The sequence below is a fragment of the Lathyrus oleraceus genome, chromosome 4 (genome assembly GCF_024323335.1).
Source record: "Lathyrus oleraceus cultivar Zhongwan6 chromosome 4, CAAS_Psat_ZW6_1.0, whole genome shotgun sequence".
NCBI lineage: Eukaryota > Viridiplantae > Streptophyta > Magnoliopsida > Fabales > Fabaceae > Lathyrus > Lathyrus oleraceus.
In genome coordinates, this window is record NC_066582.1 from 190,437,998 (window position 1) to 190,449,953 (window position 11,956).

At 28.8% G+C, this 11,956-nt stretch overlaps 1 protein-coding gene across 1 annotated transcript; it reads left to right on the top strand.

Moving 5' to 3' along the window:
* The first annotated feature begins 425 nt into the window (after window positions 1–425).
* On the top strand, window positions 426–1,075 carry LOC127135334 (precursor of CEP7). The gene has a single exon (XM_051062074.1). The coding sequence runs from the start codon at window positions 491–493 to the stop codon at window positions 887–889; it is 399 nt and encodes a 132-aa protein (XP_050918031.1). The 5' UTR covers window positions 426–490; the 3' UTR covers window positions 890–1,075.
* The last annotated feature ends 10,881 nt before the right edge of the window (window positions 1,076–11,956 follow it).

Here is an 11,956-nt window from a genome sequence, read left to right on the forward strand (position 1 = left end):
ATTCAACTAGACACATTTTCAAAATACAATGGCATCATATATTTTCACTCTAAAAATGGACATACCTCCTAGACGCAATTAGAAAACTAACTGGTGTAATAATATTCTAGTGATGCAATATAAAGAGAAAGAATGTGTCAAAAAAATAAATAAAGTGAAAGAGACAATTAGATATTAATGGAGTGTTGGAGAGTTATAGGTGTCTAAATATAATTATAGTAAGTAAAAACTAGCTATTTTTGATACATAAACGGTCCAAATTTGCAGATCATAACTCTCCACCAATTAAGTCAAATGACATAATTAGTATTAAAAATATTATAATAGAGCACTTTCATACTCACTCAACAATCAACACTATAAATATCCTCAAGATCCCATAACTAATCATATCATATATCTTCTATAATTTGAACTAACAAGTTTATAAATCTCAATACAAAGTTCATTCATTCTTTCATTCTCTCTACTCTATCTTCTCTACTTGTTAATGGCTAAATTTCAATCCATGCTACAACATTTTACTCTTTTTTTTCTTGCACTAATAGTCTTCAATTATTCCCTTCAATCTCATGCAAGGCTCTTAAAGCCATTGGACCAAGACAATGTTCCTGCTTCAACATCAGAGAAGAAAATTGACTCATCAATGAACTCACACAATGAAGATTCAAGTGAAAATCACACATATGCATTCCAACCAACAACACCAGGAAATAGTCCTGGTGTTGGCCACAGATACTTTACGGAAGAAAAGTCGAAAAAGACGGTAGTTCAGAGGCCAGATGATAACATATCTGTGACTGAGGATACTAAAAATGACTTCAAAAAAACAGACCCAGGTCACAGTCCTGGTGTTGGTCATGCTTACCAAAACAAAATTGGAAACTGATTTTACTCGTGTAAATATGCAATTAATTTCTTTTAGTTGTATGTATCAATTATTTATATATGTTTTCTTTAGTTTCATGTTGCACTGTATATTGTGAATTCTTGTATGCCAAACCATGCATGATGCGTGAGATTTGGGCTCAAGGATTGTTCGCTATTGATTGTATCATTCAATTCAAAAGGTTAACTAGCTAGTAGCTACCATCTTCTTTATTTATAAATGTTCTTTTGAGTATTTACAACTTTTTTTTCTTCTATATTTCTGGTATTGACATTCTGTTAGATTATGAGGGAATCATTATTAGTAGATATAATGTTTGGTGTTAGGTTGTATTGCGATTATTGTTCATAAAAGTTAAAATAAGGATTTAAAATTGGGTTAATAGCATTTTTTGTTCTTTTTATACACTTGATATTTTATTTTTTCCGCTTAATTTTTTAAAAAACCAATATTATCATTTGAAGATTCTGTTCATTTAAATCTTTTAATGAAAAGATTCACTCAAGAATCTTATATGGCATGCTGGATGAAAATTAACCTATTGTTTTTTAATTTTTTTCAATATTACCTATAACAACTTAAGCCATGTCACAAAAGAATATACATTTTGATTTTCAAATGGGGTATTTTACAAAATTCAGTTTCGTCCTTCACTTTTGCCCTAATTGATAAACTCTAAGAAATTTTTATGAAGAGAGAGATATCTTAGTGAGAAATGTTGTTGTGTGTCGAAGAAGACGATTGATTTTCAAATATAATTGTTCATCTAATTATTTTTAAACCAATTTTAAAAGTTATATGTTCAATTAGGGCTAACTAATACAAGTAATTCATATTAGATATGATGAACTCAAGTTTGTTTACTTGTCGGTTATATTTCAAAACCAAGAGGATATGTGTTTTTGCCATTTAAAAGTTACAAAAAGGATTCACTAGGGATCGAACTCATGACCATTTCAATTATCCCTTCGATTATTCAAAAATCGAGGAGTAAAATCACAAGTTTTCATGTTGTCCTTCGTTATGTCGCTTGTGTAACTGAGCTACAATACACTTTGCGTCCGAGATAAGATGATTTTTTTTATTGTAGTGATAGTATTAGGTTTGCTTGAGAAGAACGATTTAGATTTGTTTTAATGAAAATGGATTACCATTAAACTAAGAGCGACTTTGTTTAGGCAACTTGGACTTAAGAGCTTGAATTCGTTTCCCTTAAACTCACACACAAATCAGATCGAGGGAGACGAAGGAAAACAACCTCATTTTTCCTTTCCTCCTTCTGAAATGAAAAATGAAGATCCTCCCCTCTAAACCCTAATTGTTGCCGCCACATTTCTCCACCTTATCTCTGACCACCACCACCTTCAACGAGAAAATCAATATCATATTAAAACTCCCCAATACGAGACCTTTCTAATGAACCAATTTGATTTTTTATTCGAGCAACTTTGTCGTCGATCATCGTTCTCTATTTTTGAAAATGATTTTTGTGACTTGAAAATATATTAAGTAGAATTTCTTTTTTGGTTTAGAAATGCATTTTTGTGAGATCAACTGAGAACTCTTGCACCCTCATAGAATAACTTCAAAATCCTATCATTCAAAATTGAGATCTATATTAGATTATGAATGTGGGTGTTCATTTCATTTTCTTGGTAGTCAATGATCCGGTATTAATAATCCTAATATATTAGATTATGAATGTGGGTGTTCATTTCATTTTCTTGGTATCAATGATCCGGTATTAATAATCCTAATGACTTGAGATCTAATTTTCTTCATGGTAGAATAATTTTAAGGACGAATTTCTTTCCGTTTAGCTTGAGGTGATTTTTGTTGTCTTTTGTGCTTGTATTTAATTGTCTTCTTTAATTTGTTTTTCTTAAATTCTGGAATGTAGTATTAATACTTGCGTCAGTTTTAGCATGTGTAGTACCTTTGCATTTATCCCTTTTTATCATTTTTATTTATATATTATTATTATTTGCCTTAAAAGAAATCATGTTATGATATCTAAAAGCTTCTTTTTTATTATTATTGAATAATCATACGGGTAGCTTGTGAATCCAAATATTTTATGGTTTTATGATTCCACAATACTCTATTTTGTGCCGTTGAGATTCGATGACAGGGACACAAAAGATTCCTTGTTTTCTTTACTTCAAAGCCGACACCAACAAGATCCATTAGTTTTTTTCTTTTAATCTAAAATAAGACTTAGAATTTAATGATTTTTTTTAATATTCAAACTTTTTTCAAACTTCTTTGAGGCATTTTTATCATATATTATTACAATTTGCTTCATCTCATTTTTCTTTTTTTAAAGTATAAAGGAGTTTCTAAGCAAAAAAGTAAATGAATTACAAAGTAATGAAAGACAGAGTAGGAGTAGGAATTCTATTTCTATTTAAAAAATGAGATGCAAATACAAGAGAAGAAACCTTTAGTTGAGATTTTTTAATTCTATGGTATTTATTTTTTAAGTGCAGAGCCAGCAAAAGTAAGGTTTCCTCGGTCCATGGAAGCCAAGTAGTAGCCAACCTTTTGGAAGATTCTCCATTTCCACCCAACTAGTAGGTTGCTCATTCTTTAATGCATTTATTTAATTATGTGGGTGAGGTGACAATCTCAAGTGGTAGGGCTATGCGACCACCCCTTGACTTGACTTTTTTTCTTCCCCTTTACAACATGATTCTTAATTAATTGAGTAATAGAATAATAATAATAAAAGTAATCATAATAATATTTAGATTTAATTAAATAGTTAATTAAATAAAAACGTTAATTATAATTAAATAAAAATATTAACATTAATTATTAAATTATATTTAATTTAAAAGTCATGATTTGAAGTAAATTAAAAAAAACCAACTTCATTTTCACGGAATATTGATGGTTTCTTTCCGTTTGTTGTGCCCCTTCTCTTTGGGGTCAATAAAGATGTATTTCATCTTTTTCGCACATGTGCTTTCAGTTTGTGAATTTGGTTCAAAGTGTTCAATTGATTAGATATTGATTCTTTTGTGAGGTTGAATCTTTAGAAGAATTTCTTGAATCTTTTTCTGCTAGTTTATCCAAGGTGTTCAAGAATCGATTTGCTTGTTTCTTTTGGCCTTGTATTTGTTGGATCATTTGGTTGCGGAGGAAACATAGAGTTAGGATTGTTTTGATATAATTTTAAGGCTGAGTTTGAGATAGGTTTCTTGCTTACTTTGTGCATTCTACTTCGATGCTTTGAGAGGATTGGAAGTTGCCCCCAATTAGTTGTTTGCTGTAATTTTTCTTTGTTACTCTTTTTTCTATTGTGGTTTCTTTTTTTTATATTAAAGGTTGACTATTCCTTGTCCTCCTCATAATAAAATTTTATTTATAAAATAATAATAATAATAATAATAATAAATCAATTAGTAACTATAAAGATTAAAATCACGTCACAAAGCAAGTTTAGCGTCATAGTTATTCACGAGGCAATAGTAGTTATTGTTGGAAATTCACCACAATCTATGGAGAATTTCTATCAATCTTGATGAATAATAATGTTATCAACCACGCAATGACAATGAAAATAAAAGAACAATTGAGAAAGAAAGAAAATAACGTTGGAGAAGAAGAAGAATATTTTCTACAGTGGAAAACTTCTTTATTCACTTTGTAACTGGAAAATTACGTAAATACAATGTTTTGAGTTATTTCTTCTCTTTATACAAGAATAAAAGTTGCTCCCTCTATTTATAGATTTATGTTAACTTACCCCATAAGGCAACTAAAAATAGGCTTAAGTCGAAATCTTGTGTGAAGCAACATGATTCGACACTTCGACACACTAATACAACTCAACACACTAGATGATTTGACATTTCCGTCCTTCTGTCGAGCAACCTGCTTCGACACAAGGAATTACAATTCAACAGTCGTGAAAACTTTTTTGCTACGTGAAAATCACGTCATAACGTTGCGTTGTGATTATCACGTCACAAACATTTGTCAAGTGATTTTCCCGTCACAAAATCATGCTGCAATTCTGCTCTTACTTTACTGCACATCAGATTTGGAGGTCATGATTGCAATTTTGCCACGTGAATTTAACGTTACTAATATCATTTTTGCGACGTATTTTCCATGCCACTAATTTGAAGAATTATTTATGATAAGCATCGTATTTTCCATGTCATAAATTATTTTTTTATTATAAAAAATATTTATAAATTTATTAATTACGAAATTAATAATAATTATTTATAAATTTATTTATTGCGAAATTATTTATAACAAATTATAAATTTATTTATAATTAAAATTACTAATATTTTCAAATAATAATTAAAAATATAAATTTCAATTTAAAATGATTAAATTTAAAATAATTAGAAATATTTTATAAAAATTAATATTTAAAAGTAAAATAAGAATAAAAAAAATCAATCCTCATCATCATCCATATCTTCGTTCACATCATCATAAACATTGGAGTGTCAATTATTGTGGACGTGACGATCCTTCCCCATCCGCAACTCTTTCAAATAATGTCTTATTCTCTGGTCTGTAATTCTCAGCTAAAGATTCAACACCAAATAAACACCCGTTAGGTCCTTTCCCGCCAATTACTAAATTCCCAATATAAAGATTCACACGATCATCAATCGGGTGTGAACCTATCGAAGTATACTGAGGATTTTGAACTAAAAATCATGCGAGCAATATGTCATAGTTCTTCTGCACATGCAACAAAAAAAACTAAATTAAATATAGTTTAAACAATATGTAAGAATTAAATAAAATAAAACAATGAAATATAGCCACGTGATTTTCACGCTACAAATATTAAATTAGTTGCCACATGAAAATCATGCAACAACTTTACCATAACAATTTATTCATATACAGAAATTAATTTAAATACAATAAACAACTTACCAAAGCTAATATGGTATGTTTGTCAATAATTTCCCTCATTTTTTTGGTACGAGTCTTTGTAACAAGCCCATTCATTTGAGGGTGTCTCCCTAAATCCTTAAATAAGTAGTTATAATTACCATGCGTCGAGCATGTTCGGTGATTCTAATGCTTCCAACTGCACTAAGGTGACTCCCCTTTTCAAATGCTCTTATTTCTTTGCATTTTCAGATCTTGCCTTAAAACTATGTGTCGAGGTTGGAAAAACTATAGAGTTGTCATCATCCTTTATTCATTTCTAAGAAATATGAAAATAATGATAAAACCTAAAGTTAAAGGTGAGATACTAAGGTTTGAGAGTGAGTTAAGCAATGAGAATATGTTAGGCACCCCTCACTTCAAATGTACTAAATGTGAGCCTTCTCTAGTTCTAAGGTTATTATGGAATGTCTGTTTGCTAAGGTTTATTATTCCCTACTTAATTACTGAATTATTTATTTATAAGAAAATTGCTTTATTAATTTTTTAAAGAAACTATTATTTAATCACAATAAGGATCAATTTTTTTTTTATAATTGTACTCGCTAGAGTGTTTCGATTATATGCCTACGTACCCTCAACTAATATGAATGATTAAAGTACCGTAGTTCGGCTAGAAAAATATTGTGTGTTTGTTGATTTTAGATTTTTGAAATGGTCTATAGATTGATAAGTCATGATGTCAATCAACCAATTTATTTTGCAAAAATATAATTTGTTTAGTTTAACATATAAGGTCATGGTCATATATACATAACCTTATTATTAAATTATAAAAAATAAGCTCGTTTTTCATAATTTTAGAAACAGACCTGCATTTAGAGAAATCAACATCTTTAATTTTTTAAATGAAAAAGAAATAAGATATGAATTTAAAAGGGCTAAGATATATATATATATATATATATATATATATATATATATATATATATATGTATATATATATATATGTAGTTTTAATTTATATATTAATTATCAAACCTAACTTAACCTAAACTAAAGTTAATCAAAGGAGGAGGAAAAAAAACTAAATTAAATAACTAAAACTAATTAATTATAAAAAAATATTTGATTTTTTATATATTTTTGTATATTTGAATCTTTTTCATTTTTTCATTTATGATTAAGATATGTTTTATTGTCATGTTTAAGTAAACCAAATAATTATTAGTATTATTACTAGTATTAGTATTATTACTAGTATTAGTATAATATTTTTGTTTAGTTTATATATGACTATTATTAACATATATTTTATTTTTATCAAACCAAATAATCACTATTAGAGTTATTAATCCTTATTATTTGCAAAAATATATTTAATTTGTTTAGAAAATAAGATATGATATATGTACATGATTATTATTCTTTTTATCTTTTTTATTGTATATTTAATATTTTTGATATTTTAATGAACATCCTAATAGAAAAAAAATGATATTTTTTTATCTTTTTAATTTATAATAATTATTAAAATATAACTAACTTAAATTAGTCAGAAGGGGAAAGAACCTAATTAATTAAAACCAATTTTAACGAGATGTGATAATTTTGTATTTTTATTTATTTTGAATATTTATTTATTTTTGAATATAATTATATATATATATATATATATATATATATATATATATATATATATATATATATATATATATATATATATATATATTATTTTTTATGATTGTTGAATTTGTATGGTTATGATTGAACGGTTTGAAGGTTTTTTTTAAAGGGTTATAGCTATTACACAGATTATAAGCTGATTTTGTAATAAGTTGTGTTTATGAATTTTAAAATATATTATGGGATTAATTTGAAACAATGATATTGTTGTTTTTTTAAAACTTAAATCGAGCATTATTTTTTTAGATTTAAATATATAATGTTTTTTTTTTAAATTGAGTCATGTTAGTCAAAACTTACTTTGATTCATGATATTGTAAAAAAAAGTAATTGATTAAAAATAAAATTGATTTTAAAAAGATGCTTTATGATCTTTAGAAAAAAATTTAAAGGATAAATAAAATTGATTTTAAAACTGTTTCATGATATTAATTATAAAATGTTGATATATGATTTTTAATTTGAAATAGTTAAAAAAGATTTCTCCTTTGTGAAATTTATTATAATGATTAAAATAATTATAATTAGAAATTTAACTATTAAAACGGAATAAAAAACACACTCAATATCAACATAATTCACAACAAACAACAAAAACAAACAAAATGTCAAACAATTATGTAGGTGAGGGAGTAAGTGAAACTGACTTATGGAGAGGAGATTGTCCCTGGTTAAATAGTTAGATTCGCCTTTTTTTTCGATCCCTTCTTTACCTTTATGTTTTTCGGTCCTAGCCTTCTCGTAATCCTTCTACTTTGCTCGCATCCCTTTTTTTTTAAAAGATTGATGATAGTTGTGAGGGAGGCCTTAGGGTTTTAGTGTTGTTGTTCTTCGATGTGAAGAACAATAAGTTATAAAGAGTGACTTTAATGAACCGTGGATGAATTGTGAAACTCTTTTTTTCTACAGTGTTTTTCAATGTGCGTTGTTACAAGTTATTGTAGTGTTTGTATGAAGAAGAAGATGGTTGATGTTGTTGATTATTTTTGTAGGAAAAAAAAGAGTGTTGCTGAGATGATTTTTAAAATATAGAATAGATATTGTAAAAACTCAGAAATTGTATATTCAATTAGAAAATATATATTGTAAGAAAATTATTGTTTGTAAGCTGATGAAAATGCAATATTTTTATAGAATGCAATTGGAAAATTATATTCTTAGTTAATGATGAATGTAAGCTCGAATGTGAAAAAAATGTGAACTTAATTACAATTAAAAGGCAAAGAAGATTAAAAAGAGAGAGACCTATCAGATGAACATCATTTGATTAAAAGAGAATAAATTAAAACAAACCAAAACAGGCAAAGAAATAAGAGAGAACCATGGACTACTGCTCATGGTATAGATGGCTTTGGGGAAAAATTCTTCAAGGCCACCTGGAATACCATTAATAAGGATGTCCTTAATGCCATTAGAGAATTTTTTGAGAAAGATTCAATGCTGAAAGTTATTAATAACACAGTTGTCACTCTCATTCCCAAGACCAATCAAGCTAGTATGGTCAAAGACTATAGACCTATTTCCTGCTACAGTACTATGTACAAGATAATTTCCAAGATTTTTGACATCCAGATTGAGTAATGTTCTGGGGAGTATAATTGACATCCAGATTGAGTAATGTTCTAGCCTATGAGTTAATCAAGGGTAAAAACACCAACAGTGGGCCTCATAGATGTATGCTTCAAATGGGCCTTCAAAAGGCCAATGATACAGTGGAGTGGTGTGCTTTGGAAAGTATTCTAAGAGATTTTATCTTCCCTGGCAAATTCTTAAGGTGGATTATGGTCACAATGACCACTGTTTCTTACAGATTCAAAATCAATGGCGAGATAACTAGTATTCTCAAAGCCAGAAGGGGCCTGAGATAAGGGGATCCACTCTCCCCCTTGTTATTTGTTATCATGATGGAATATCTTCATATGATCATGGAAAGGCTGGAGGGTAACCCTAATTTCAACTTCCACTTAAAATGTGAGAAGCTGAGCCTTATCAATATGAGCTTTGCTGATGACTCACTTTTGTTTACTAGAGGAGACACCATGTCCATTGAAATGATGACAAAGGCCTTCAAGGATTTCTCTAATTCCACAGGGCTGGCAGTTAATCCTAAAAAATGCAAGATTTATTTTAGGAATATGGAGAATGACAACAAGCAGAAAATCAGTCAGGTGGCATAGTTTTCTGAAGGGCCTATCCCCTTCAAGTATCTTGGAATCCCTCTCTCTAGTAAGAGGTTATCTAATAGACAGTTCTTGATTTTGGTTGAGATAACTGTTAAGAGGATAAAGCATTAGAGTGCTAAACTCCTCAACTTTGTTGGGAGGCTCCAACTGATAAGCAGTGTCCTGTTTTCCACAACCAACTATTGGTTACAATGCTTACCTCTTCCCCAAACTGTTATAAAAAAGGTTGAAGCTACCTGCAGATATTTCCTCTGGTATAACAGCGACAAGATTACTCGCAAATCCCCTATTTCCTGGAACAAAGTGTGCTTGCCCAAAAAGCAAGGTGGACTTAACATAATTTCCTTTGCTGAGTGGAACAAGGCTTGTATCACCTAGCTGTTATGGAACCTCTATGGTAAGGTTGACAGTATTTGGATCATATGGATCCATATTTATTATACCAAACAGTAGGATATCATGATTGTCTCTATAAAAACCAATTGCTCTTGGATATTAAAAGAAATTCTTAATCAAAGACAGATGGTGTGTCATATAGATGATTGGAGAGACATGGTTTTGCAGGAAAAGTTCAGTACCAGGACCATGTACTTTGCCATTAAGACTCAATATCAAAATGTTGGTTGGAGGAAGGTCTTCCATGGAAACACAGCGAGACCAAGGGCGCTGTGCACTCTTTGGCTTGTGTGTCATAATAGACTAGCGACTAAAGATAGATTGTGTAAGTTTGGGTTTTTAAATGAGGATAGTTGTTGTTTTTGCAGGGACATAGAAACTATATAACACTTGTTGTTTGCTTGTGAGGAAACTAATAAGATTTGAGAAGGGATCTTAAGTTGGATTCAAGTTGATCATAAAGCATTTAGTTGGAATAAATAATTGAGTTGGGTAGTGCAACATAGCAAAGGAAAATGGTGGCGTGCAAATATTCTCAATTATGCCATAGCGAAAATGGTTTATGCAGTTTGGATTTATAGGAATTCTGTTTGTTTTAGTGGGAAGATTGATAGAAATGCTATTGTTTCTAGTATAGTAGACGATCTTACTCATAGGACTTGGATGAACCACAAACTTTGGAAATATGTTAGTGTGCTTATGAATGATGCCTTAATGGGTTAGTGGATGTGTTTGCCTTTTTATGGCTGGTTCGGTTGATCGTCTTGTTTGTATCAGTTTTGGTTTAGTAATATATTTTTGCTTCTGTAAAAAAAGAAAAAGAGAGACAATCAGATGGACATCATTTGGTTAAAATAAAATAAATTAAAATGAACGAAAACATGCATAGAAAAAAGAGAGAACCATCAGATGAACATCATTTGGTTAAAATAAAATAAATTAAAACAAACGAAAACAGGTAAAGAAAAAAGAGAGAAACATCAAATGAACACCATATGGTTAAAATAAAATAATTATGGGATTAATTTGAAACAATGATATTGTTGTTGTTTTTAAACTGAAATCGAGCATTATTTTTTTAGATTCAAATATGTAATGTTTTTTTTCTAAAAAAATCGAGTCATGTTAGTAAAAACTTACTTTGATTCATGATATTGTCAAAAAAGTTATTGATTGAAAATAAAATTGATTTTAAAAAGATGCTTAATGATCTTTAGAAAAAAATTGAAAGGATAAATAAAATTGATTTTAAATTTGTTTCATGATATTAGTTATAAAATGTTGATATATGATTTTTAATTTGAAATAGTTAAAAAAGATTTCTTCTTTTTGAAATTTTTTATAATGATTAAAATAACTATAATTAGAAATTTAACTATTAAAACAGAATAAAAAACACTAAATATCAACATAATTCACAATAAACAACAAAAACAAACAAAATGTCAAACAATTATAGAGGTGAGGGAGTAAGGGAAACTGACTTACGGAGAGGAGATTGTCCCCGGTTAAATAGTTAGATTCGCCTTTTTTTTCTATCCCTTCTTTACCTTTATGTTTTTCAATCCTAGCCTTCTCGTAATCCTTCTACTTTGCTCGCATCCCTTTTTAAAAAAAGAGATTTATGATAGTTGTGAGGGAGCCCTTAGGGTTTTAGTGTTGTTGTTCTTCGATGTGAATAGCAATAACTTTTAAAGAATGACTTTAATGAACCATGGATGAATTGTGAAACTCTTTTTTTCTACCGTGTTTTTCTATGTGCGTTGTTACAAGTTATTGTAGTGTTTGTATGAAGAAGAAGATGGTTGACGTTGTTCATTATTTTTGTACAAAAAAAAGAGTGTTGGTGAGATGATTTTTAAAATATAGAATAGATATTGTAAAAACTCAGAAATTGTATATTCAATTAGAAAATATATATTGTAAGAAA

Excerpts from the sequence above, each read along its gene's own strand:
- LOC127135334 (XM_051062074.1), top strand. The coding sequence starts at position 491 with ATGGCTAAATTTCAATCCATGCTACAACATTTTACTCTTTTTTTTCTT.